At 41.4% G+C, this 27,684-nt stretch overlaps 1 protein-coding gene across 1 annotated transcript in view; it reads right to left on the bottom strand.

The window, feature by feature from the left end:
- DOP1B (DOP1 leucine zipper like protein B) overlaps positions 1-27,684 on the bottom strand; it is a 604,399-nt gene that overhangs the window by 415,925 nt on the left and 160,790 nt on the right. The window contains exon 6 of the mRNA XM_069202530.1: positions 5,144-5,242. Coding sequence (XP_069058631.1) covers positions 5,144-5,242 — 99 coding nt within the window. The remainder of the gene's footprint in view (positions 1-5,143; positions 5,243-27,684) is intronic.

Genomic DNA, 27,684 nt, shown 5'->3' with positions numbered 1-27,684 from the left:
CCGCCCGCCAAAGTCCCGCCGTCAGGTTACCGTTCCGCGGTCGAAAGACCGTAGCGGTAATTCTGACTTTCCCGCTGGGCTGGCGGGCGGTCGCCTTCAGACCGCCCGCCAGCCCAGCGGGAAAGAGGCTTCCACGATGAAGCCGGCTCGGAATCGAGCCGGCGGAGTGGAAGCTGTGCGACGGGTGCAGTTGCACCCGTCGCGTATTTCACTGTCTGCGCAGCAGACAGTGAAATACATGTAGGGGCCCTCTTACGGGGGCCCCTGCAATGCCCATGCCAGTGGCATGGGCACTGCAGGGGTCCCCAGGGGCCCCGCGACCCCCCCTACCGCCATCCGGATCCCGGCGGTCGGACCGCAAGCTGCGCCGCCGTGGAGGATTCAATGGGGCGGCGGTACACTGGCGGGAGCCCGCCAGTGGTGCCGGTCCGACCGCGGCTTTACTGCCGCGGTCGGAATCCCCATTGGAGCACCGCCGGCCTGTCGGCGGTGCTCCCGCGGTCCTCCGCCCTGGCGGTCTTTGACCGCCAGGGTCAGAATGAGGGCCTATGTCTATGTTTCCATGGATCCTGGAGCTCATAAAATAGCAATTTTTACCTACAAACGTTCTTTGATGCATTCTGTTTTTGTGCTATTTCCCTGATCCATCACCTAATAAAATGCAGGTTTTTAACTACTGTGATGAGCCAATATATAGAAGTCTGCTGGCCAACTAGCGGTTCAAAGCCTTTACCTATCAATAGGCCTATTTAGAAATAATAGCCTTCTCCTGAGTAGAAGAGGATGGGGGAGGAACTTGAATAGGGCGAGTGTTACTCTCAAAACGTCTATGCATTTGTTTGTCACTCCCAATGAGCCTATACATTTCATTCTCACTGAGACAAAGGGAGTGCAGGGGTTCCCTTTGAAGTATTGGGGAAGAAAGCAGTTTTGGGTAGATGGAGCCAAAGTCAGGGTAAAGGCTTTGTTTCTTCCAACTTGACAAATCCCAGAAGATTGTGCAGGGATGTGGGCCAGCATGTGTGCTACTCCAAGGAAATGTCCTTTTGGGGGGTGCAGCAGAGGAGAGATATGTGTCATCTGTGCACTGGGTAGGCGCACTTTCTAGAACCCCTCCATCTCCACTTTTAAATCCCTGCACAGGGACACAAAGTTTAAGAGTAATAATAAATATAAATAAATATAAATAAATATTAGTAAAGAAATTAGAAGCTTGAATAGCAATCTGACTAATGATAATGCTGATTTGAAAGAGCTGAAAGAACCAGGAGTTTGGGAAAAGGTTGGCAAAGGACTTGCTTCCGTGGGGAATTGGCTTGGCAATCTAGGAAAACGGCTAATATTGAAAATAATACAAGCGGTATTGATTATTGTGATTTGCATAATTGGAGCATGGGGAATGTATAACTTGTATCATGTGATTAAACTGAAGAAAAGGACACAAAGTTTAAGAGACGTAGACCCAAAAACATGAATCTGACCGGCTCACCAATAAACCCCTGCTGGAAAGGGAGTGGGGGCCCATACATGAGGTGCAACATCTCACCCCAAAGATTTCTTTCACCACTGTTAGTCTCCCATTGTCTTGCATTAGTGGCCTCAGAGAGATTTATATAATTTGCCAGCCCTTCCGGAGCCGAAACGTTTGCACAGGGGCTCTGGGTGCACTGACCTTTGTTGCTGGCCCTCTGTGGTTACAACTTTTTATGGTAGAAGTAAAACATTACAGTGATAGGTTTGGTAGAAGTAAAACATTACAACGATAGGTTTACTGTTTCATTGCTTGATATTGCAGGAATGGCACATTGATAATGAAAGTTAAAGTGACTACATAGTTCTAGCACTATCTGAAATGTCATCCTCTTCTTAAAATGTTTCATTTCTGAAGGGCTCATGGTCTGCCAATTGTTTGCAAGTTGAAACCCTTGCCAAAGTCAGTAGATCAAACTGTTTATTAATGTATTTCTTATGACTGTCTTATGGACACACAGGGTAGTATTGTGCTTTTAGGTGTTAGGGCCTGTCGGTGCCATTAAACCATTAAAGGTCCCTCTGCTGTAGGTGGGGCTAGGTTAATATCAGAGGGTTACTTGAAGTTTATGGCTTTTCCTCGTCGTGTACCCTTATACTTTGTGAGGACCTATACAAGGTATCCCCATTACCACCAGTCAGTCTGCACATATATTGTAAACTTTATGTAGGATTTTATTCTGGATGTATCTACCAACTTTCCTTTTAAAAGTGAAAGCCCTGACTCAGCAGTGGTTTATTAAGTACTGCTTGTTGAGATTTCAGAATCTGTAACCCACAGCAACCCGGAGTAAGCCTTGGACTTTTCTGCATTGCTACCTTGACAGTAAAGTGCTAAAAGGGGAAACTTAGTTTCCTGTTTGGGGAATCGTGGAATGAGGGTCACAAAACACCAGAGGCGAAATACCTCAGCTATTATATTTGAGACCCCATATCTATTGACTGCATTAGAACCCAACACCTGGATTTATCACAGACCCTCTTTACACCACACATGGTGCCAAGCCAGAGCAAACTGCACACTATACACCATGGAGTAAAGACTCACGGGGGACAACACTGATTTATAGGGACTATAGAAACAAATCCTCTATTCCAGTGGTATTGATAAACATGTACGAGTCCATGAACCCAATCAGACTCTACCATCTGTCACCCCAAAGTTTGGTATAAGGCGGCAGTAGCCACCCTCAACTATGGCTGGTGGTACATCTGGGTACAGCCCCTGAACGAGTAGAGACTAGAGTATGGTGTAGATCTTCTTAGTAAAACATGCTCAGCAACCTCATGTTGAATAAAAGCACAAAGAAGGCTAAAATGTTGAACATGGGCAGGGCAGCATAGCATGACCTATCATGTGAGAGCTTTTGTGCTTAAAGAAGAGAACATTTGTAATGCCATTTTCGTAACAAAGAGACTTTCAAAGCAGGCTTACAATTTACAGTTTTATGCGGCCAAGTTGGTTATTTAACTCCAACACTAAAATTTGTTTTATTCTTTGCACCCAATTACACAAAAATAGATCACGAGAGGACTAACTATTGCTACCTAAAACATAAACAGTATTTAAATGTGGAACTGACTAAAGCATAAACTGTTATGTGTTTTATAGATATTCTATCTGAGGAAATTGTACTTCTACAATTAAACAAATTAGGCGTAGATGTAAATGATTCTGTAAAAAGATACAGCATTAGTGTTACATTCTGTTCATTTTCAGTCTAAAATCAATGAGCCTTACTTCCCCCACCAAGAGATATATAAAACAAATAGTGCATGTCTCATTGATGGAACGTACACATTACACAACAGTCAATATTAAAGCTAAGCATTAAAATGTTAAACACCAAGGGGCCTATTCACAACCTGAATTTGTAGTACATAAAGTAGTACTGCAGAAGTACTGTTCATAAACTACAAATTGCTATTCACAAACCTAGGTGTAGAGACCTCGGCCTCCTCCTCTTCTGTCATTTCTGTGTGGAGAACTTTGCACACATAGGTATATATTTTAGTAGTAAATGTGAGATGAACCACAGGAAGTGGCTGGAAAATGGGAAATACTATGAAATGGGAGGAGGCTCAGGAGGGACGTGCTAAGACAAAGACACACCCACATTAGACCTTTGCAATTTGCAGACAATAATTCAAAAGTTACTGAAGCCATAAAGGTCTCAAAACAGGTGTAAATGTACTCCAGCCCAGCCTTGGCTTACATCAAGCATCGAAGCACCACATGTGACGTTTTACATGTACTGCAACCCACTCGCTTGGAAAACAGTGGCAGGGAAGTAAAATAACATCCAATAGGAAATCATTTTAAATGAATTCAACTTTTTATCTAGCTAAGGTTAACTTTATCAACTTGCTAGTTTTATTATTAACAATGATAAAAAACAATTTACAAATTAAATGTTCAAACTTTTATTATAATCAATTTACTACATAACAAACAAGAATGTAAGTGAGGGAGATATTATTTTAAATCATTGCATAAAAGAATTTATAAATAAAATTAATATTAAAATGTATGATTTGATGCATATTTAATTGAATATGTTAGCTTACTGTAGCATTTTATTTAAAAAGCTAAAGGTTAAAAATAAATGTTTATAATAAATTTGCAATTTTATTGCATTGTGTCAGCTTTGAAAGATTTTTTTAAAGAATAATAAACTTTAATAATTTTCCCAATATTTTCCTATCGGCAATGATCTGCCTATGCCTATGGGAAAGTTAGTGGCCCTAACTTTACAGTTGTAAATCCTATGGAGAAGGATTCACCCACTGATATTGGGGGAGGAGACAAGTAACTGTACATTGACGGGTAAATCGATACTCGGAAATGATCAATAGCAAAAATGTATAGAGTTACGCCTAATTGTAGTAACACATATAAACATGAGTAACTATACAGGTGTATATTTAACTTTGTGAATAATCCCCCAAGTTATTAGGTATCAGAAATTAATTTATCAATGTTTAGTGAGACATTCTGAAGTTTTTTACGTAGCAATAGTGAATAACGTTTGGATGTTGTTTTAACGCAGTCGATTTCTGCACTTTTCTCAGTTACCGGCCTGTTTTCTACTTGCATATTCTTCTAGGGTATATCAGGAACAAGGTCAGTAGGAAACAACTCAAGGAGCAAAATTATTGCACATCTCGTAATCCATATTCAGGCACAAATACCTCTTTGCGTCTAAGTCTAGATTTAACTCCTTGGTCTGAATGGGGGCCTATGGCACGAGCTGTTGCTTCTTTGATCATGTAGGCTAATCTAGGTTTCGTTATTTAAGATGCTACTCTAAAGCATCAGAGAGAGCTATCTGACCTGAAGTTGAAAAAATGGTATCTGTATGAACATACACCGTTCAATATATTAGGTTATTTAAATGTGTTCATCATACAAATTTTGAAGTATGAAGGGCCTTGATGTCACTTGTGCTAATGGGAAAGCTAATCAGAGAATTTGTGGAAAAGCATAATCCTGGAGCATAACATGTAATGAATTTTCTTCACTTGCATAATATAGGCATTATTCAAAGTAACAAACTGAATAAATATGTGAGTATTTCAGTAAAAAATGACTAACTTGAAATACATTTCTTACCAAACAGGTGTAAAATGGAAAAAAGAACAGGAGAACCTCCAAAGTGTTTCTTTGTACAAGCACATTTGAATCCATGACTGAAAGGCATAATGCTTTTATCTGTACCAAAGACAAGAAAAATTACACAAAATCAATAGACACATATTACATACTTAAAGATACATCAAGTTATACATTACAAACATTTCAAATTCAAAACACAATATTTAGCATAAAATGATACGTTTGTCACACACGTAATAACTATTTAAAAAACATTTACAATTCCTTGCTTACAGTGCTTACAACACCTAAAGAGATTTGTTAATCATAAGTTTACAATAACTCTCCTTTGCAACCGCTCAAGGCTTTCACCCTAGTTGCCATTTACTTACAGGTACTGAAATCAACTGATAAGGCACAGAAATTCAGATGATGGTAATCAGTGGATAGGGTAAACCATGTAGGAAAAAAGTCCCCATTTATTACTAATTTCCTTAGTAATTTCTCAATAATATCTAGCCAAATATTTTTATTTAGAGTGGGAGCATTTGTTTGGAATGATTAATGCTGAAGTTACTCTGCTGGTTTCCAAAAATAAAAAAATTGATTTAAAATGCTCTGCCCGGTGCACACAGCCTTGCAAGGGACAGTCTTAATTTACTTTTTCCATACTGCTTGACCAAATGCGTAAAGGTACACAAAGCATGAAGATGAAGTCTTTTTGCACAATTAAAGGGGAAGCTCCACACCAAACATATTTTGCACTCTGAATGGCCCACAAATCAAAATCTCAGAATCCTCATTCATTTTGTTTGCAGCCTACCCTCTGTTCCACATTTCAAACTATAACAGTGGAAACCTAACACTTGGCAGCTACCATGTTCACTCCCTTCTTACTATTCTCTGATCCATTTCAAGTGGGGCAGTAGAACAGATGTGTAGGATACTATGGGCCTCATTTCAAGTTTGGCAGAAGGAAATAACCGTCCGCCAAACTCCCGACAGGGTGGTCGCCGCCCACATGACGACCTCCCCGCTGGAGTCATTATGAGTTTCCCACTAGATCGGCAGGTGGAAACCTGAGCTTCCACCGACTGGCCTAGCGGGAAACAGGCTACAGCACTGTCTCCGGCTCGTAATTGGGCCAACGGCAATGCTGTAGCAGACAGTGAACATTGCAGTAGTGCTGGGCAGGGGCACCCCCCGTGGTCCCGTGCACCGGTTCCCTGCCAGCCTTTTTTATGGCGGAGAACAAGGTTGTAATCTGCAGGACAGTGCTGCATGCAGCATTGTCCTGGCAGATTGGGTTCTCCGGCATTGCTAGACCACCGGGACCCAAGATCCTCGAGGAGCTGGCAGTTCCCTGGCAGGCAGACTGAGGGTTGTTATGTGGCAGTCGGATCGTCACACTCGTAATGAGGCCCTATGTATTTTGTGTGAACAACCATGCCTTGCATGATGATGTACTGCCATCATATCAAGTGAACAGCATCAGACATCAGGATTCAGCGTCTCAAATTCATGTAAGTCTAACAAGAAAAGAAAAAAAGACCATAAGCACCTTCAGACCCTAACTTCTAGAATGATTCTCTCCACTTCCTGGCAATCCTGGTTGTAAGACACCTGACTTTAAATGATGAATGCCACCTTTGTCTCCGGAAACATTCCAGTCCCCTCAAAATTAGCAGAAATATTGTTGTTAAGGAAAACTAGTCTAAACCCTTACTTCCATAAGTGGGTTCAGCTAGATCACCAGCTGTCTGCTCCTTAGAAAAAGAAACGGAAAATATGTGGCCTCACAACTCAAAAAATACATGAAGGTAAAGAAGACGCTAGATTCAAAACAATCATGTCCAAGGCTTTGTTATAGCATAAAACAAAATGTTAAATCTTTGCTAAAGCTGTCTGCATTCTTGATTTAAAAAAATCTCCTCCAGACACTTGACAAAGTTCTACTTCTACTTAACCAAATGAAACAACTGGTTAGGATGCAACGAGCTTCCTCTTATCATGTTAAAAAACATGTCGAGTTTATCAAGAAGCTAGCCACCCCAACAGCATGTTCAGTGTTTGCATAGAGTCTTGGGCAATCCTAGTGGATGATTCAGTTGGTTGGAATAAACAGTATTGTGGTACTATGTAAGTCTTTGATCTTCTTCTCTATCAAATATATTCCACATCTGGTAGTTTATCTTGCAAAACGTCAAACATGAACCACATTTTTATTGCAATTAAACATTGATTAAATAACAGTGATTAAATAACAACTGGCAAAACACTTGTTATAAAGGTTTAGAATAAGAATCTCCAAACAGAATAATATACAGACCATTTCGCCCATAAAAAAAAAATGTACAAGCTAGTGGTAACCTACATATATTTTTTTCAGTCTATTACAATGGGAACATTTTATGTAAATAGGCTTGGAAACCATCTTTTTTTTAGTGAGATGAGCCCTGGAAGCTCAGTGCCCCAGCACTCGGGATCCTCACCATTCATGTTCCTTTTCCTAGCTCTGCTCTCTTTTTAGCAAAGGAATTGCTACTGGGCTGTCAGAATGTACTGACCAGCATTCTGAATCCACTAGGGTCATTCAAGTACAGTCTACAGCATACAGATATGGAACAGTCCAACCAGCACACACATTTCTATGTCCAGGAAAGTTATGACGGGCTGACCTGTCTGTAGCCTGGGTATTATAACAGTCATATCAATTCACATAAAACCCTCCTGGTCTGTACTAATAATAATACCATAACCCTCAGAGGTTGAGCAGCAACTATGCTCTTGGTCTCCCATTAGACAAAACCCCAAAAGGCCATGTCCATCAACCAAAACCATAAACTTTGTGCCTATCACTGATACCTCTTCATTCATCATACTGCTAAGCACTCTGCCTCATAATACAATAACCTCACTTCTGTGGTCATCACAGGACACAGAAACACTTTCCACAAAGGACCAAAATAAAGGCAGCACCCTTCCAAATACACACCTTAGACTGTGTAGCGTGCTACCTATGAAGGCAAGCACTTCAGTACTCCATGTACAGGTAGTAAGTGCTACATAAATGTTAAAATACAATGCAATTTAATAAAATACAATAGGAATATTATGGTTAAACCCAAGGAAAGGGGAATGAAAAACCGAGACAATGGATACTGCCACTCTGACTCATCTTGCTGATAGGTGGCATCATCTAGTCAAACATTTGTAATAGTGGATCACCTAAAACAATATTGCACCTTTGACATGTCTCTATAAATAGTCTTCCAACTCTGTAAATCTTAGTATCACTGGGATACTCGTGAGCTTTGGTTATTCTTTGAACTGAAACATAACCAATATCGAAGAGGTTCATATAACTTGTGTTTAAATAATAATCTATTTTTCTTTGTGGTAATGCAAATTTCTCATGTCGATGTACATCCTCTGTGGGTTCTCATGTACATTCAGGTTGTTTCTCACACAGAAATAATTCATCACCTTTTAAGGCTATTTATTGAAATGTTTGGTAATGAGGAACTTCAATGCGTGAAATTCACATGCTTCTTTCCTCACTGGTGCCAGTTCTTCATTGGGCGAGGCCGCATGGAACAATCCTGAGACATTAGCATTATATGTGACTAATAAACAAGCAAGGCTGTAAGCTAAGTAAAGTCTGGTGGAAACTATTTGATTTCTTTAAGCCTTGCTGTTCGAAAACAATTACATGTATAAATCACTGACATCATACAGAAACTAGTTAGGAGGCTATGGAATTAAATGTGACGCACTGGACAGTACACGCAGGGGGTCATTACGACTTTGGCGGACGGAAAAGCCTGTCCGCCGAGTACTGACAAGTAGGTTGCAACCAGTGCAGACGTCTCCCTGCAGGCCCTATTATGAGTTTCCTGCTGGGTCAATGGGTGACAGAGTTTCTGCCCACTGGCCCAGCTGGAAACGGCCTACAGCATTGTCTCCGGCTCGTAATAGAGCTGGCAGTAATGCTGTGGTGCGTAGGGTGCACCAGCACCCGTCGCAATGTCCACTGTCTGAAAAACAGACAGTAAACATTGCGACAGGGCTGCCCAGGGGGCTCCTGCACTGCCTATGCCAAGGGCATGGGCCCTCTGGGGCCTCCTGTCTCCACCAGCCATTTCATGGCGGTGCTACCACCATGAAACCTCTGCGCTGATGGGAATCGTAATCTCCAGGGCAGTGCTGCTAGCAGCGCTGCCCTGGTGGACTAGGACCGCCAGAACCGCCAGACCATTGTGTCGATGAAAAGTGGTGGTGCTGGCGGTCCAACCGTGGCTCAACCAATGCTGTCATAATGTGGCGGTCAGACCACAGCATTGGCAGCGATCTGACTGCCACATTATGACAGCAGCGGTCATTAGACCGCCAGGGTCGTAATAAGGCCCATAATGTTTTCATCATGAACCAAGAGGACTCTTATGCTTTCAGTCTCAAAACTTTAAAACTCTCCCTCAAAACACAGAGTGTGCAGTAGCAATGTTATCTCAATAGAGGCCCAGGACATACAGTACGACTGTAAAATAATAAAAGAAACAGTATTACATGAAACAGAAGCAGTACTAGAGGCTGAAGACCAAGATCGAGTTTTGAAACAGATGTCACAAGAACAGAAAAAATTATGGATGTGGGCTGTCTGTGGTGTCAAGTTGGCTATTCACCTTGGATTACCTTCAGTGTATTGTTCATAAGGATTCCACCCGGATGGTTGCAGTAAATAATTGATAAAGCAGAGGCTGCAGCATATGGTCGAGATAAGAAAATGCTGCTAAACTGCATAACAAGACGTCAACTGTTTGAACAGCTCAGTAAATAAAGGAATGTGCCACCTTCGCTCAACAAACGTAAACCGGATGCAACTTTAGCAACTAGCATTCTCAGTTAGTGATGCGGCAACACTACAGGTGAAAATGGTGCTTCTAAAGGATACAAACAAGGAATCGTTCAATCTCACTCAAAATCAGTTTTATTGGGCCTCATAAAAAAATGACTGGTATTTATGTTATGAAAGGTAGAAAATGGTGGATTTGTTTGTTACATTTTCATATACTCTAAATAAAACCTTATAGTTAAGTTGGTGTGAATACCTTACTGGATAAACATAAAATGGGCAGACATGAACTATTTTAGCAGTTTAAATTGGAATTCCTACATGAAATGGAATTTAAATAATACTTCACTATTACCAAGAGAGGTCCAGTGCTTGAATATTTCCAATAGAGGCTTTATTGGCTCAACAGCACCACCCACCAATACAGAAACAAATAAATACAGTCTACTTTAACGTTTAGCTGGCCGCCTTTCTGATATAGTTATGTGTTGCTCCTCCAAAGATGGTGATTCAAGAAAATGAGGATGGTCTAGTCTAAGAGCGTAGTGAAGCCGAAGTGAAGCGAAGGACGCAGTGAGCGGGACACCCTGAGCATTGAGAGCGGAGGGGTGGAGTCACAATGTACAGCAGCCGCACCAACAGCGCTTGAGCTGTCTCCCGCTGCCACGGGCCGCATTGAGCAGGCAAGCGGCTTCGAATTTGGTCCCTCTGCAAATTCCTCCCCCCCCCCCCCAACCCCAGGCCCTGGAATGTTCCCTGCTCGTTTTCCTGGTTCTTGGCAGTCTTGGCCATTACAAGTGACAGAGGGCCCCTGCAGGGACCATGTGAGCGCTGGGGCTTGAGTTTGGCGCAGCTTGAACGCTTGGACTTGTGCCCCAGATTATAGAGTGCATTGGCCTGGCACTAGATGATCCTATCAGGACCAGAGCAGCGCAACAAGCGGAAGCCCTAATTTGGGCTCAAGGTAAGTGATTAGTGGCACTGCAAGCAGAACCAAGTAATGGGTGGTGGTGCTTAGGCTGCAGGTAACCAGTCTTTGGCGGAGTGCGGCTTGTCAGGGTTGTGCTGTCTTGCGTCATCCTGCCCCCTCACTTTAAATTTGGCTTCTACTGCTCTCCTCTTTCCTTTAAGGTTTCACGCAGCATTGTGATATTATCATATAAGAGCCACAAAGTGTCAATTCAAGGAATCCACCCACGCTGACTGTTATTACTTCCCGCCCTATATTTCCTCAAATTTGAAGGAAGGAGTGTGGGAACTGTTTGTTCTATGAGGTCTGGCAAAGTAAGAAAGGAGCATCCCAACTTCCAAAAAACTTAAGAAATGCCGCTGCAGTGATGTCGTGCACAACGTCATTCCGCATTTGTCACTGGCTCCCAAAGAGCGGTCTCACCATCTTTCTCCTAATTCAATCACGGTGGCTCCTTCTCCATTGGTCGTTGATCTGTTCAATCCCATTGTTTCGAACTCTCAGCTCCTTGCCGCTAAGCTCCTCGAAGTCCAGTGAGTCTTCTCTTCTGGTCTATTTTAAGAGGAAACCCAAGCTGGAATCTAAGGCGAATGGTGGGGATATCAAGCCACAGTCAGGTCTGGGTGAAACGTTGGCGTCTATAGTTATGGATGCCTCATCCGCAGTGTTTGAATCTCTGACAACAGCTGCGCTAATTCATTGTCCTCTTTCTCCAGTTATCTTTGTGAAACCTCAGTGCTCATCAATCCCCCTGAGGCAGGGGTCTATGTCTTTCCTCAGTTAGCCTCTCAAGAAGAAGTGAGCCTTTCAGGGTCACAAGAGGGTCAGCCGACTGTGATCTCACCGAAGCATGAGCTCTCTCCAATTATTATCTCAAATGACCACAAACCTTTGATGCCAGAGAGTGGGTGACTTCTTTAGATGCTTCCCCAGCAGCTTCCTATCGGCAGGATGGGCAGGTCGCTAGCTGTCAAGATAGTTTGCAGGATTGCAGTATCACCCCCCAAACTAGTCCCCGGCAGCACAATGGACCCGTAGTCCAACTGGCAGCATTCGTCCAATGCTACCCACGAGGTCATCCAGTGGGGCCGGTGACACCAGCTCTCAAACTGAGTTCAACAAGGGCGAGCTCAACGATCAATCGCTTCTAGATCTTTCCTGCCTTCAATCTAAAATTATGGGAGGCACTGAGGTGGAACCCAATTCCGGCTTATCTCCAAGATCGCTGTAAGTGGCTCCGCTTGTCCACAGCTTTTGCAAACCCTGCAATCCACTGTGCTGGCTTTGAACTATCACTCTGATAAACTGGATGTCCAAGTTGATTTGTTGAACGCATTGGCCACTTATGTAGCTGGGATTGACCACAAAATAGAAAATCTAAATCAGCTAATTACTAGAGCCCAAACAAGCTCCTCCAATTGTGTTCAAGCAGCCTGTTTCTGTTCCCCAATTTCTGAAAGTCTATAACCTCTGGCTACCTTTTTGAAATTAAGAGGTTCTCTGTAGCTCCTGTGCCTCTGGTGCCCCTGCTGAATCCGAGGTCTCACCCTGATTCGGCTCGGAAACTAACTAAACTAAAAACATTGGACGACTATTTTTTTCTGGCACAGAGTGCAACTATCACCAACTCTCCTCGGCCTGCTGTTACTGGAGTCTCAGAGCATGACACTTTGGCCAACTGTGTTCATAAGAACTCCCTTCTACCTAGAATCAATCCTATGGAGCCTGTTCTCTCACATTATTCTTGCATTGCACCACAACCTGATTCAACACATTCATCACCTCCAGGAGCTGCTTGTGCAGCTCAGCACCCGTTGAGTAAGAGGGGAAAAAAAGGGCTCCTGAAACAAAGGAACAAAAGGCGAAGCCTGCTTCCCCAAGGGTCCCCAAATAATGTTCAACTGTCAGTTCGACTTGATGCACAGCAATTGCAGCAGTCGCAGGAGGTCCCTAATGTGATTCCACTGACTAATTCTCTGATGGCCACCCAGGACGGCCCTTTACTATCTAGTGAGCCTATGCAGGGCCCTTCGGTCAATACTATTCTGCAGGAAACCGAATCCCCCCCGAGGAGCCTCCGATTCCTGCTGAGGAAGCAAAATTGGTAGTTGGTTTGATCGCACTGTCTCACGCCGGGAGGGTGGAGTGTCCGCCCATACTGCAGTTACCCTGTCAAACCCCAAAGAAGTTCATGGAATTACTGATGGTGAGGTTCCAGGCTCCAGTCCCTTTATTTCCTATAAGCTGCCTTCTGATAGTCACTGGAGCCAGTCTTTAGTCTTGCCATCATGCCACCAAGCTTCTTCTATTGACACCCGGGCTCGGGCGGGGGGTCCCTCTGGGCTCGTTCAATGCAGTGTAACAGTTACAGCCCAGGTCTTTTTTTTGCCCCTCAAAGGACTCATCGGAGTGTACAACCACTCAACTTGTGTTTATACCAGAATATCGCCCAAGGGGCCCCCAAAATATTTTGAACAGAGGGAACATATTACGACTCTTCAAGGCCATCCTGGAACTGAGTAATACTGACATTGCCTCTATTGAATTTCTTGACTGAAGGGGGTCTCAAGCTGGGAAATCTACCCTGGTTTCATTAATCTCCACCCCTATAGCTCAGTCCATTCTTGCCAAGAAAGATAAATTCCACTCTTGGGATATTATAATTATTCCTTACAAGGAGTCAGCTATCCTGTGCCATTATCTGAATCTCAAAGTTCAACGGCTCCCATAGCACAAAAGCCGTTTTCAATTTTGAAAAGTGCTCTGGGTAGCACCTCTACCATCAATGGCACTAGCAGCACAGGTCCCGGCCCCAGCGGGGGATCAACTGGGATTGGTTGCCCTCTGCTCTTTTGTATGGGCGTCCCCAATGACCCCTGCGGGTGGGGAGATTAGTGCCAACGTGTTAATGTTTGTACCTATGCTCGTGGAACATCAATGGGATTGTGCATGCGTTTGATTCGACTGAATTAATATCTTTTTTAAACAGTTATGTTGTAATCACCCTCCTGGAAAACTGGGCTGAGATCAGTTGCCAGTTGCTGGGGTATTTAGAAATATGGAAACCCGCTCATAGAAAGAGTAAGAATGGCTGTGCTAGGGGAGGGTTGGCCACCTATGTCACTGTTAAACTAAAACGGTATATTTTGCCACTGGTTTGGGATGATAATTGGATTCACAGGATTGTGATTAGGAACGGGAGCTCGCAGCAAACTCTCTTAGTGATTAATGTTTATATTGCTCCTGGAACAAAGGAAAAAAAGGGGGGGGGGGGGCTGTCCTGACTGATGCAGATTTTGGGTGATCTAGCTACGGAATATCCGTATGCTGATTACCTTATACCAGGGGATTGTAATACAAATCTGTTTCAGAACACGGTAACTGCCAGTTAGTCCCATAACAACTGAGGCCCCAGGGCTGCCCACACTGTCCGTTGGGAGAGTAGTTGTGAGAGTACGTAGTAATGCATTTAAATAGCATGGGCTTTAAAGTATTGAATGACCGTTCACATGACGATGCCCCTTCTTGTTGGACAAGATCGGACAGACAATCCCACTCTTACTTGGAGTATACCATTTGTAACATCGAATTGTTTCCCCTCATTGAAAGTTCTTGAATCTCTCCGCCCCCCCACCAAAGCGAGAGTGATTACCATTCTCAAACTGTAACTATAAAATCTAGTTTCCATTCTCATGATGTCATGCGGGCTATGGCGGGCAGCGTTTTGTTCCGAGTCACTAAAGCATATAAAATGGAACCCTTCTATTAGCGGCACAGTATTGGCTGAATGTGTTAATTTTCTTGACTCTGAAGAATCTAGTTGTACGTCCCCAATTAAGTTATGGGATACATTTTCTTCCTTCTTATGGTCAAGGTTTCATCAACCCACTTGTAATTGCACCTCATTCCAGCCCTTTGCTATTTCTAGGGAAACTAGGAGTTTAAAGAAAGTGCATAACAGATGAGCAAGGCCAATTAGGAAGAGCCCTGACTCTGAGTGTCTACTAATTAGATATAGAGGAACTGACGAAAGAATATAGGAAGGCTATTTATGATGACCATCAGAGCCATTTCAATCAGTTTTGGGCTAAACTTTTAAGCACGAGTAAGGATCCAAATTCTAAAACATGTTGGTCCCTCATTAATAACGTATGAAATAATCAATGAGGTCTTGGCACTGTTAATACTTGCTCTGGTCACGTCTTGTTCCTAGTCCGCTGAGTTTGCGTTTCCCCTTCTTGGAGAGAAGACTCCTTTTCAATCTCGTCTCCTTCGTATTATCTCTAGGGCAAAGCGAGATTAAGCCCCAGGTCCCAATGGCCTTTCACAGATGCTGTTCAAACCGGATTCCTCCTTTTGGGCAGTTCATCTTGCACACCTGTTTTGAGTATTGTCTTCTGACCTCAATAATTCCTGAGTCCTGGTGTGGTGCCATTCTTCATCCGCTATACAAAAGCGGTTCAAGGTCAGATGCAGCTAATTTTAGGATGATAGCCCTGCTTGACAATGAGGCCAAGTTTTATGCCAGTCTTCTGCTGCAAGATCTTCGTGCCTGGGCTGAATTATAGAGATGAATCCCTACTGTTCAAACAGGGTTCTCCGCTGCTTCCAGCCCTTTCTATTTTGATCGATAGGGCGATTCTATCAGGCTCTATGGTGCATTGCTGTTTTGTTGACTTCAAGGCAGCATTTGATCGGATTCCTAGGAGTGCCCTGTGGGCTAAATTACAAAACTGGGGTATTCTTTCCGTGCTCCTGGGTTCCATTATGGAACTACATATGGATACCTGGGTCCGCGTCAAATTAGGTGATCAGTGCTCTCTTTTTAGAAACATTTTCACTGGTCGTGGTGTGAAACAGGGCAGCGTGCTTGCGCCCCTACTTCTGAATCTGTTCATTGCAGATTTGTCATTGTCTCTTGACGCTGTTAATTCTCATCCCCCAAAGATTGGTGGTCCTAGGAGTAGCCACTTGCTCTATGCTGATGATCTCGCATTGTTCAGTTATACCAAGATTGGCCTTCAACGACTGCTTAACCAACTTGCATCTTATATGCCTGTGAATCAATTAGAAGTCAACTTGCTTAAAACCAAAGTGGTCTCCTTTGGAAGAAAAAAACATTTGGGAGCCAGTTGGTATTACAAGAGTAGTAAACTTGTTTCAGACCAGTCTTATAAATATTTAGGGGTGCATTTCAACACTCGGGCAGCTTTGTAAAGCATAAGAAGGAGATTTAACTGAAAGCTGTGGCACTGCAGGTGGCCTTTTCTAAACTATTTAAAGTTTTAAAGGGACCGAATATTCTCCCCCTAATGGAAGTTATGAGCGCAAATATTATCCCCTCATTGTGTTATGGTCAGGAAATCTTGCTGGGTAAAGACTCTTGTCTATTAAATAGGCTGGTTAATAAGATCTATAAGAGAGTTTTCCCCGTATCGCATCTTGCTTCCCCCATGCAGGTGCGATTGTGATTAGGGCTTTTGGATCAGATGGCACCGGCGCCTTCCTGAAGCTGTGTCACAAGCTGCGTCGGGCCAAGGAAGGTAGCTTGGGGGCAGTTCTGTGGCAGGAAATGAGTGCGTCAAAAATGCAGGGGTCTCATTTTCATTTTTTGGTTGAATGTAAACGGCGATTGGAAGCTGATGACCTCTGGGCAAGCAAACCTCCATTCATTGTTCAAACTGGGTGTCAAAAAGATTACACAGCTATACCCGTACACTTGGATCGCTCCCTCCTTGCCAAATGTATGCATGCCTGGTGGGTAATCAATTAATTTAAGCCAGGCATCCAATCTAGCTATTTTTCTTCCTCCTAAGGGTTTCGTCTGAAAGAGGCTTTTATGGCCTTAATGATGGACAATTGGATTTTTTTGAAACATTTACCCATATGCCTGTTAACTCCAGGAGGAGAGTTGATGTGCAGGGGCTGTGGCAAAGGGGAAGAAACAATTGAACAGGTGGTTTGTTTGTGTCCAGCTCTACTTAAGGAATGTAGATCTCCGCTTCAGAGTAAGTGGAAGGAACTCGGGATTCACTCCTGTCGACAGGCCATTATTAAGTCCTTGGATCCTGCGAATTTAAAGTTTAATGTTTTACTGGGCAAATTTATTAAAATCGCTCAAACCAAATTTAGGGGCACTGCGTGTAGTGGATAATTATGTTGAAATTATGTTGAAATTCTCTCTCGCTCTTGCCCCTTTTGGGTTTGTATTAATTTCATCAGGTGGCTGAGCTTCAATGTTGCACCTTGGGTTGTGATCCTTATTGGTTTCTAACCTAATGATTGTTTAATGCACTAAAGCACTTTAGGGCTTTGAGCACTGTGGCCCCTACTCTTTATTATGCATCATGTGGGGTTCTGGTCTGTGGCAGTCCGGTCTTTTTTTAATTGAAGGTTTTATATTGTTATTGTAGGAATGCTTCTTATTATGGTATGTGTATTTAAATTATGGAGTGCTTTTAGCATGTATTTAACATCTGATTGCAAATATGTTACTGATTGTTCTTTTTTTTTGTTCTAATTGTATGGGATTTTATTATCTGTATAATAAACCATTCATTCATTCAAGTCTAAGAGCGACACACTCGGTATCCAGAAATTACAAAATACATATGAAAGTGCATTATAATGATAACTTAAATTCTGTTTTGACAGTGTAGACAACAGCTCTGATTCCATTATTTTAACATGGTGGGGGTAGAGAGGGTTAAAAGTCTTTAATTGGTGTGATGCACTTCCAAGAGATAAAGTAAACATTTGAATGAAAAAACGATCAATACAAAAAACACTGACAGAGAAAAGTAATGCGTGAACAAAAAGTACTGTGTGAAAAAAGTAATTTGTGACCATAAAAGAGAAAATATTTTAAACAAAAATAAGTAATGCTTTAAGAGGTAGATGGGTGTGAAGGAGGTCAGCAAATTGGTTTAGTTAGAAGGGAAGGGTAACCCCCAAGTTTTGGATGAAATAGATTTGGTGGGTACACTGAAAACTGGGAATAGAAGGAGGAGAGTTTCTGCAGTAATATTGAGCATTAATTTGAAAACCTTTATAAAGGAGACGCATGAACCTTTATAGGCCAAACAATTTCAATATTGGGTGCAAGTCCAAGCAGCACTGGAATTTTATTTAAAATGAAAAAGCTTTCAATTTAAATATATTTTAGCTATCAGATTATTGCTTCCTAAAACATGTATATGCAGAACAAATACATTATAAAATACACATTTTCATTTTCGACTTTTCCATCGATATAATGCATTATTTCTCATTATTATATTTTCCCCAATTCATAACATACATTTTCAAATGTATTCCTTCCAAACGTACTTATTGAAACATTGTTTTTTCCACTTTTGCTTCTGAAATGCTCACCTAGATCTGCGTTCTTGCATAATTTGCTGGGGAGATTATTCAGCAATAAAGTCAAAAGGAATATGAAGACAATAATAACCAACGCAATAGAATCAACACCCTATTTAGCACTTTCATCAAATCACTTTGCATAAAGATTGTCTTTAATATTATTATTGTTATTATTATTATTATTATTATTATTATTAATAATACATTTAAACTGGTACTCGTTTTAGCGACCTCTTTAAAGCAGGAAATGCTGAGTTGGCTGTGTCTGCAGTTGAGACTGCTGCAAATGGTTTGCAGATATCACCAATGAACAATTAACTTGCTTAGCTCGCTTACCAGCATTATCATTCACAACAGAAACATCAATTATTTCGAGTTAAAAGCAGTATATTGTCACCACAAATTTATTTTGCAATGCACCATGTTGAGGACGTAGATGGTTAGTTTGGCAACCTTTTTAGGTCTAGCTTGACAAACCAGCTGTTGCTGAAATTTATGTGATCAAAAATAGATCTTCCAGGTTTTCTAGAGAGAGGGACTGTGGATTCGCCAAGACGTTGGTTCATCTGAGCAGTACTTTTGATTTGCCAAAAGCTTTGTGCTTCCCCAGAAACAGTGCTTATCCTGTAATCATTAATTTTTCCATCTGCTTGTGCCAAGAGCTTTATCATGCAAAGCTAATGCATTTGATCCTCACACACGCCAATGTGATGGATAGAGTGTGCCTTTAAGGTCATACAAATTCCACTTAAATGCTATTAAACAACTTCCAGTAGATAATTAGATGTTTATAGTTAGAAATGGGGTCTCAAGTTGGCAGCAGTTTGCATCCTGTCCATGTATGGACCATCACTCCAGACAGGGTAAGGGAATCACACAGCTAAGATAACCCCTGCTCACCCCTTTGGTAGCTTGGCCCAATCAGTCAGGCTTATCTCAGAGGCAATGTGTAAAGTATTTGTGTGTGTATAATGATGCATAATGATTCATTGAATGCTTGAACCAGCAACTGACTGAAGAGGAACTTTCACTTAAGTCACATATCCATGTTACCCACTCCTAAACAGATCTTCAAATTGTTTAACACAACTACATTTAAGAATGTGTAAATAGGTTGCAAAAGTGTATTATAACTTAAGTGTTTTTCCTTCTACAGGGATAAGGTTTTTCCCGATGGACAAACTGATTACCCTCTACCAACAATTATGGGGTGTACCCGTCCAACATGCATGCAAAGACCCATTGGCTTGCACACTTGTGGGTGTTTGCCTACTCGGCGGATAGCCCTGTGCTAGAACACTCTCAACATGAGAGGTTATGGACTTCCACCATCTTGATAGGCATTCTTGTTCAAATGTAATATCACACCATGCTTATGCGCACAAATTAAGTTACAAAGATTCATGTTCTGCGAATAAAAAACTATCCATGTTTTGTCAATTTAAAATGTGCCTTTACAACATAAAATTGGGGTATCTGAGCAAGGATGTTCAATTTAGGTGTGCAAGTACCTATGTGCATTGGTTCCTTAGATAAGATGTATGGTACCAGGCTAATTATAATAAAGGCAATCTGTCCAACTTAAAATCACTTTCCCAGGCTATGCCAAGGTATTTAAAGAAACAGAAAAATAACAAATACAGACTTAAAACTCTGGAAGCTATTGATTTCAGGCTTGGAAGGGTATTTCAGGCTATGGACTCTAGTGATGAACTTGTAAAGCGGAACGTACGACGAAGCTTCTTGGCACTAAAGTGTAACAGACACTAAATTTGGCAATGATTCTCATGGTAAAACAGTGAGTTTCTAATACTTTACTTAACTGTGATACATTTGGTTTAGCATGGAGATAGTAAGGGGTGGCAATATACAGCTTTCCCACCACTGTTGAATAGGCTCTCTGATCCATATTGATTGTTCTAGAGCTGGAGATGGAAATTATAAACTGTGAATCAGAATAGATGAACAGGAAGAGTGATACCAATTGAATTTTCTTCCAGGAATTCCAGACTTAGGTAATGGAGAGCTTTGTATACAAGACCGAAGGCTTTATCAATAATCTTTGGTTTGACTAACAGCCAATGTAGTTTACACAATACCAGTGTAATGTGTGCTTTCGTTGGGATCTTAGTAAATCTGCATACCATTTTGTACAAGGTAGACTTGCACAATCAAATATGTTGAAAAGGCAGGATAAATGACAACTCCACAGTAAAGCCTTGATTGGATACATGCAATCATCATAGACATAAAGGCTATGTTCAAGGATAAGAACTAACGTTTATAATGTTTTTAATTACTGATAACACTTTTGTTTGCAGTGTAAATTACATAGTTTGTAAGCAAACAACCTGAATTAATGATAATGTCCAGGTTCCTCACTGTTTTTTTGTAGGGCCTGCACATGGTCTAATTTCTAGAGGCCAATAAAGCAGGTTGGAATTGCACTGTGGAGCATAAATGGTCAGCAACATCTCCATTTTTAAAGAGTTTAATTTCAAGAAATTCTGATCCATCAACTATCTGGTAATATGGAGGGAGTTATTCAGCTCATTATGGAACATAAGAGCCCATCCTGCACTTTATTAGATTTAGATCTGGTTAGATTGTTTCAACAAAAGGTTGCACCACAGTTTGTTCACAATTCTATATAGAACTTTAGGCAAGTTTGCAGCATCAGCTATTCCGTCGTAGAAGTATTTATTTTTTGTCCACTTAATCATTCTTTTGTAGATTTTTGAATGTTCGTTATACTATGGCCTCAAAGTTATAATCAATGTGATACTTACATTCCAATTACCACGTTTTCCAATCTAGTGTTGACTAATTCAGTAAGGACTGTCATTTCTGAATGTGTGTTCCTAATTTTCTTAATATATTGAGCATGTATAAATATCTTAAAAATCCAAAATTATAGCCAAATGGTCAGTCCACATGAATTCAATGAAATCTTCAACAATGGTGGTATCAGAAGGGGACACAAGCATTGGCAAAGGCAATAGGTGTCGCCTTTGTTTCTTTTACATTCTATCTTAGTAACTGGATGATAAATATTTGGAAAAGGTTATAATAATGATTGTTTTTAAATTTGATAACCCATTAATAGTTGTTTATTTGTGATACATGTTGAATTAATATCCTAGGGTTCCAAACCCATAATTTATACCTTACTTAATATGGGATTGTATTAGAGTATAATAATGTCTAGTTTGTAAAGTGCCACTGCACCTGCTGCACCATTCAACTCATGCCCCTTTTAACTGCAATTGTGTGTGCCAGTTAAGTAGCAACATAATCCAATATTTGGTGTTTGGAGGAACTATGACAACTTTTGGTCCCAGTGCCACTACCCCTGCTGCACCATTCAAATCACGGCCTTAATGCCTGCAAGTTAACTACAGTTGTGGCTGCCTGTTTAGAAGTAAAATGTAGCAATAATTTGTGTTTGGGGGGGTTCCTATAGCTTTCGGGCACAGTGCCACTGCACCGGCTGCACCATTCAAACCACGACCCTAATGCTTGCAAGATAACTGCACTTGTGACTGCCTGTTTAGCAGTAATATTTAGCTATAATCTATGTTTAGAGGGGTTCTGACATGTGGTGGCTCCGGTGCCACTGCACCTGCTGCACCATTCAAATCATGACCCTAGTGCCTGCAAGATAACTGCACTTGTGACTGCCTGTTTAGTAGTAAAATATAACAATATCTGGTGTTTAGAGGAGTTCTGACAACTTTTGGCCCTAGCGCCACTGCACCTGCTGCACCATTCAAATAATGATGCTAGTGCCTGCAAGATAACTGCACTTGTGACTGCCTGTAAATAAGTCACACAGTTCAAAATAAAACTTCACCCAATCATACAAATGACTTTTCTTTAAAAATGAGTGAGTGGTAATTTAATAAACAAACACACAAATAATTTTAATATTTACAACTGTTATTCATGAGAAATGTAATTATTAAGTAATGAAAAACAACATGAACCCACTCACTGCTTGCTTTACATCTGCACTCGATACTCCATTGCAAGATGGCCGACATGTTCACACACTTTTTATACTTGCGTTCAGTTTATCTTTTCGCGTACAAAGACTAACTAGTAACCTATCACCAAAAACTGGAAGGTGTACTTCGGCCACATGCTCCACGCGACGGCAACAGCAGAACAGAAGAGCAGTAAGTGATCAGTAAGCCAATAAACAGCAAGTAAATTCCAGCGACGTTGGAGCGACATTTGAATGAACAAACTGGAAGTTCAGGTAAGTAAGGGGCGAAGTAGGACGGGGTGTTCCGAGACCCTTTAGACTCTGCAAGCGCTGTGCAGGTGGAACCTAAAAACAGATCTAAAAAGTGACCAGTATGTGTTTTTGCTTTGAGTTAATTAATTCCAAAATAAAGGACCTTAATATTACCTCAGAAGCAGATAGCAAAAAAAATCACCATCAATTTTTAAGTCTAGTTTTCCAAGGCTATAATACCAATTTCTTGGTATTATCTTGGTCAAAGAGATGACCAGAGTTCCCTGGAGAAGGTACAAAGGCTAAAACATTATTGTTTACTTTCAATTTTATAAATAGCGCTTCACAATTTTTATCAACTAAGATGGGAATAACAGTGACTTGTAAAGATTTTTGCTTCATAATGGAGACACCACTGCCTTGTTTGTACGGGAGTACCACCCTTAAAATATTCCAACTAGGTGACACAAGTTCTTCCAGAACTGGATTACGGTGCTCGGAAAGCCATGACACTGTTAAACGGATGAGATCAAGGTTATGTGCCTGATTTCGAGCTTTGCGGAGGGGGTTCCTCTGTCACATTTGTGACAGATATCCCATCCGCCTTATTTCAAGGTTATACCCTATGGAACTTGTAACACAGTGGGCTGGGTAATCCTCATATTTGTGACGGAGTAACCCCTCCACCAAACTAAATCAGGCCCCCTGTGTCTCACATAAGTGCCTAATATGTTTCTGGTAAGCTATTGCTGACCTGACATTGCATGTTATCACCTTCAAACATGTTTTTGTGGCTGTGGCAAGAAATTTGAGGTAGATTGCATATCGGTTTGGCATAAAATACATTTCTTTAGAAGTTTAGTGGTTATTTGAGGGTCCAGCCCAAGGTCATAGTAAAGAAGCGAGAGTAACAGAGGCGCAATATGTTCTATAATGGTTACTCACGCTTAGTCGATTGCTGGGATTCCTCCAGGTTAATATTTATAATGTATTATTGAAAAAGCCTTGGCTATAGAGCCATCCACATGTCTACCATGAGGTCCACTGGATCAGGAGAGGTAGGACTGATGTACCAACATCAATAAAGTAGGGGGGGGGGGAACCTAAAAAAGCAAGGCCCAAAGTATCAATCATATTTTTTTACATAGACCCTGAAGAGAAGCTGGATGAGAATTAGGAACGTCTTTGATGATTTAGAAAAAAGTACACAAGGAGACTTTTTAAAGGCATTATTAGTACCATCATGTAGGTAAGAGGCCCTCCTCTGACTATACTATTCATTTTGAGTGTCTCCTGTGGTTTTGTAAAGTCACCTTAATTGGCATACAAGGCAGTCACCCAGAATAATTTTAAGCTGAAAGTCACCTGACACGTCATTCCTTCTGGTGGGCCCATAAATGCACGTTTGCCCCTAAACACTCCCAAGAGGTGTAGGACCTTATTAGTGATCACCATTAAGGCTTCCTGCTCATTACGGTGTCATGGTTTCAAGCCTGGTTGAATGCAGACATTGTTGCCTCACTCAGTTACTCTGTCAATAGTCAGTCATTATTTTTTATTTGGTCATCCAGGGACCATAAAAAACACAATACAATAAAATCACACAAAATACATAAAACAATGCTTAAAATTCCAATATCCTTTGAAATCATAAAATCATAAAACTGAGACATCCCGAACAGGAATAACATTTCATAAAACTGTTACAGAGCGTATGCTTATTGCACGCTGTATAAAAGCTGTAGTTGAACGACATATCCTTACTGTAGGCAACATCCATAAAAACTCCATGGCAGTCCTACACTGTCTAAAATCTGCCTGTTTCAAGAAAGGTATAATAAGCACTCTCCGAAGCGAAGAATAATATTTACAAAAGAGAAACAAGTGTGTTGTGCTTTGTGCAGATTGCCCATCATATATACAAACAGGCACATTAGCAGAAAGCATACCATGCCCAGGGTATAAAGCAAGGAAATAAATGGTATTCAAACTAAGTCTAGAAAGCAAGAACCGATGGTTTAGGTTATTGACCAATATCAAATAAGATTAAGTACCGAAATAAGTGTGAATTTGAACACAGGCAAGAACCGTAGACATTCCCAAGTGTTTTGACAATCTCTCCTCTGTAGATTTGGCTAAAAAATAGTTTGGTCAATGGTCTGGAGAAACTAACAGAAAAGATGCAAGGGTTTATAAACAATTCATTTAGATCCAGTCAGTTACAAGTCTTAGAAATCTAAGAAATCCAAGGTATTTTCTGGCTCTTTCCCAATGTCAAAGACTCACCTAGAACTGAGCGGTTCAGTAGGATTTCCTCCTTAGACCATATCTTTAGCCATAACAAAAGGGGTTGCAACATCATAAGGTCACTTATATACCCTAACCCAATTTCTGTATGGCATATCTAATACTAGCAGACTTGGGCACAGCTAGCAACCTTTTTACAAAAACATTTTCTACCTTCTCCATCTCCGAGTGGTCCTAGAAATGCCAAACACATGCCCAAAAAAGTGCCACCTGGGCAGCACTTTAATTACCTTATTGCCCAATCTAGCAGCAAAGCCTAAAACCGCTTTTATGCTGCTAGCTAAAGTAGCTACCCTGCCAGCTTTCAAAGTACCCCCCAAGTTAATCTTTCATCAAAAGGTACTCCCAGGTTAGGATATGATGACACCCTGCTAATTTTCACAGCATTATAAAAAAAGCTCTTATTTTCCTTGTATTGGGGTCCAAGAACCATTATGTGAGTTTTTGTTTGATTTACCATCAAATCCAAACTATTCATAAAGGCACAGAACCCACCTAATGATTACTGCAAGGCAACTGCAGTTCTGGCCAATAAGACAATTTCATCAGCATACATCGGAGCAGGTACACTACGTTTGCCAACCACAGGACAGTCAACTCTGTACTTCAGCAAATATTTTCCCAAGCAGTTAACATACAGAGAAAAGAGGAAAGGGGACAGTACCAACCCTGCCACACACTACAATCATGTTTGAACCTTTTGTTGTTTCCCCAGATGGGCCATACCTGATGCTGGCAGTAACTTCAGCATGAAGCTCTCTCAAAAAATGTATGCTACTAGACTTCACCCCTAATTCCGTCATGATTGCTCAGAGTTTTGACCTGTTAACTGAATCAAAGGCTGAGCTCAGATCCACGAAAGCTACATACACTTTACCTTCCTTTACTACTGTGTATTTAATGATTAGCAGGTATAAGCTGAAACAAACCCGAGCCCAACATGGAACACAAACTGAAACGCCCACGTCTGCAAACATTCTAGTAAAATGCTTCCCATTATTTTGTCAGTCGAATTTTTTAAAGAGGTAGGGCAATAGCACTTTGGGTCTCCCTTGGAGACTTTCTTAAAAATCGGGACTATTGTCGCATGTGACCAAGCCTTGGTTTGGTCCCAAAAAAAGGAGGCCTTAAGAACGTGTCAGGAGAGGGGCCCAGAAGGGTAGACATGCTCTAAAAAAATCCACGGGTATCCCATCTGGGCCTGGAGCTTTCCGCATAGGGCATCTGTTAATGGCCTCTATTACAGCATTCATTTTGCTCTCAAGGCTACAGAGTGTCTGAGTGGGAATTATTGGGACTGCAGATGTTTAGTCGAGTCTTACTCGAAGCATGACCCTCCCGAGGTGCAGGATCAGAATATAATTGAGAGAAATCCCAGACCTCCAGGAGGATCACTGTATCAAGCCCAGTTTCATAAGCTTTCTCCAGGTAATTACGGTTTATCGTTTGCCAGAAAGGTTTACTATCTTTACATTCACTGGCTTTTAATAAATTATGGTAGGCTTATTTTCTTAGTATCCTTTTCCAGTAGAATAAGGCAGTCTTATACCTCTTTCTACAGATGCGGACCCATTCTAGGTCTCTTGGCAACGCTGTAAGTGCTAACAATAACAGATTATTGGCCTTGGTAGGAATTGTACCAAACCACCTCGCGCATTTAATCTTATGACGCTTCACGTAACAGTGAGTATTTCTTGTGCAGTATCACAGACTTGATCGAAACTGCTTATTATCTCAAACCCCCCGCACCTCCAAGCATATCATAAAATCACATTATGTTGCAGCCATAAGGTGTGAAAGAAAAGTGTCCTTGTCAACTCTGCCCAGCTCATTACGACCCCCTTGCTAAAAATGCCAGTTGTGTTGAGTGGACCAACACCTGCCTCTTTGCAAGAAAAGGCATTACTTATTGAGACAGCTATAAGTCACTCAGAGGGGAATCCACAAACACATACTCTCCCATCCATGTCCTACGATTATGTGACAATAACATGAAATCAATTAGGCTAAAATGGCCAAGCCCTACAAATGTAGGAGTAACAAGTAAGCCGCTATTTAGGCAATCAAAAGTAAACATTAGGTTGTACCGGATTAGTATCATGTCAAGTTCATACAAAAATGGGCTATGGCCAAAATGTGTGGTAGGCTCTCCTTCCTTACTCAACAGGCCACACAACATTGCTGGGACACTTGGCAATGTTTTGTATTAAAATCCCCCATCCACACAATCACAGTTAATGTTAAAACTGATCAGACTTTGTGCTATATCCTCCTGAAAGGCTTTCATTGTGGCAGAGCTGCTGGCACCAAAAACAAGATCATAAAAATTAACTAGCAGCTTATGTTCTCTTTCGTATTTTATGAGTATTTTCTGATAATGGGGAGAGGCCAGGTTTGTCCACAAAACCTGACCCAGGAAGGTAAGTGTGAATAGTGTAAATAAACCTCCCTTAGCCCTACTCATAGGGCCTGCTATTGCTGGAGTAAAAGAGGTCACAAGACCAGCGATAAAAAGGGTTCTAAGAGCCAAGTTTCTTCAAAACAAAGGACTGCGTAGGGTTTGGTAAAGTTTAACCAGTCCAAGTTCACCAGTTTAGTACCCACTCCTGACACATTCCAAGAAGCAAATCTTGGATCTCTACCACCACTGTTTCTACTACATGCAGTAACCCTACTTTCCTCCATTGGAGTGGAAAGGTCAACCATCCTCACTAATGAAACAGGCATGTTCGGCCTATATCTCAGACTGTAAAATCCTTGAGATCAGCTGATGTTTTTGCAAATTAGACTAGTTGATCTGGCTGCGGTAGGAGTAGGCATGTATT

Source organism: Pleurodeles waltl, chromosome 8 (genome assembly GCF_031143425.1).
Source record: "Pleurodeles waltl isolate 20211129_DDA chromosome 8, aPleWal1.hap1.20221129, whole genome shotgun sequence".
In the NCBI taxonomy this organism is placed as follows: Eukaryota; Metazoa; Chordata; class Amphibia; order Caudata; family Salamandridae; genus Pleurodeles; species Pleurodeles waltl.
The sequence above is the reverse complement of the archived record's forward strand: the minus strand, read 5'-3'. Positions and strand labels throughout refer to the sequence as shown.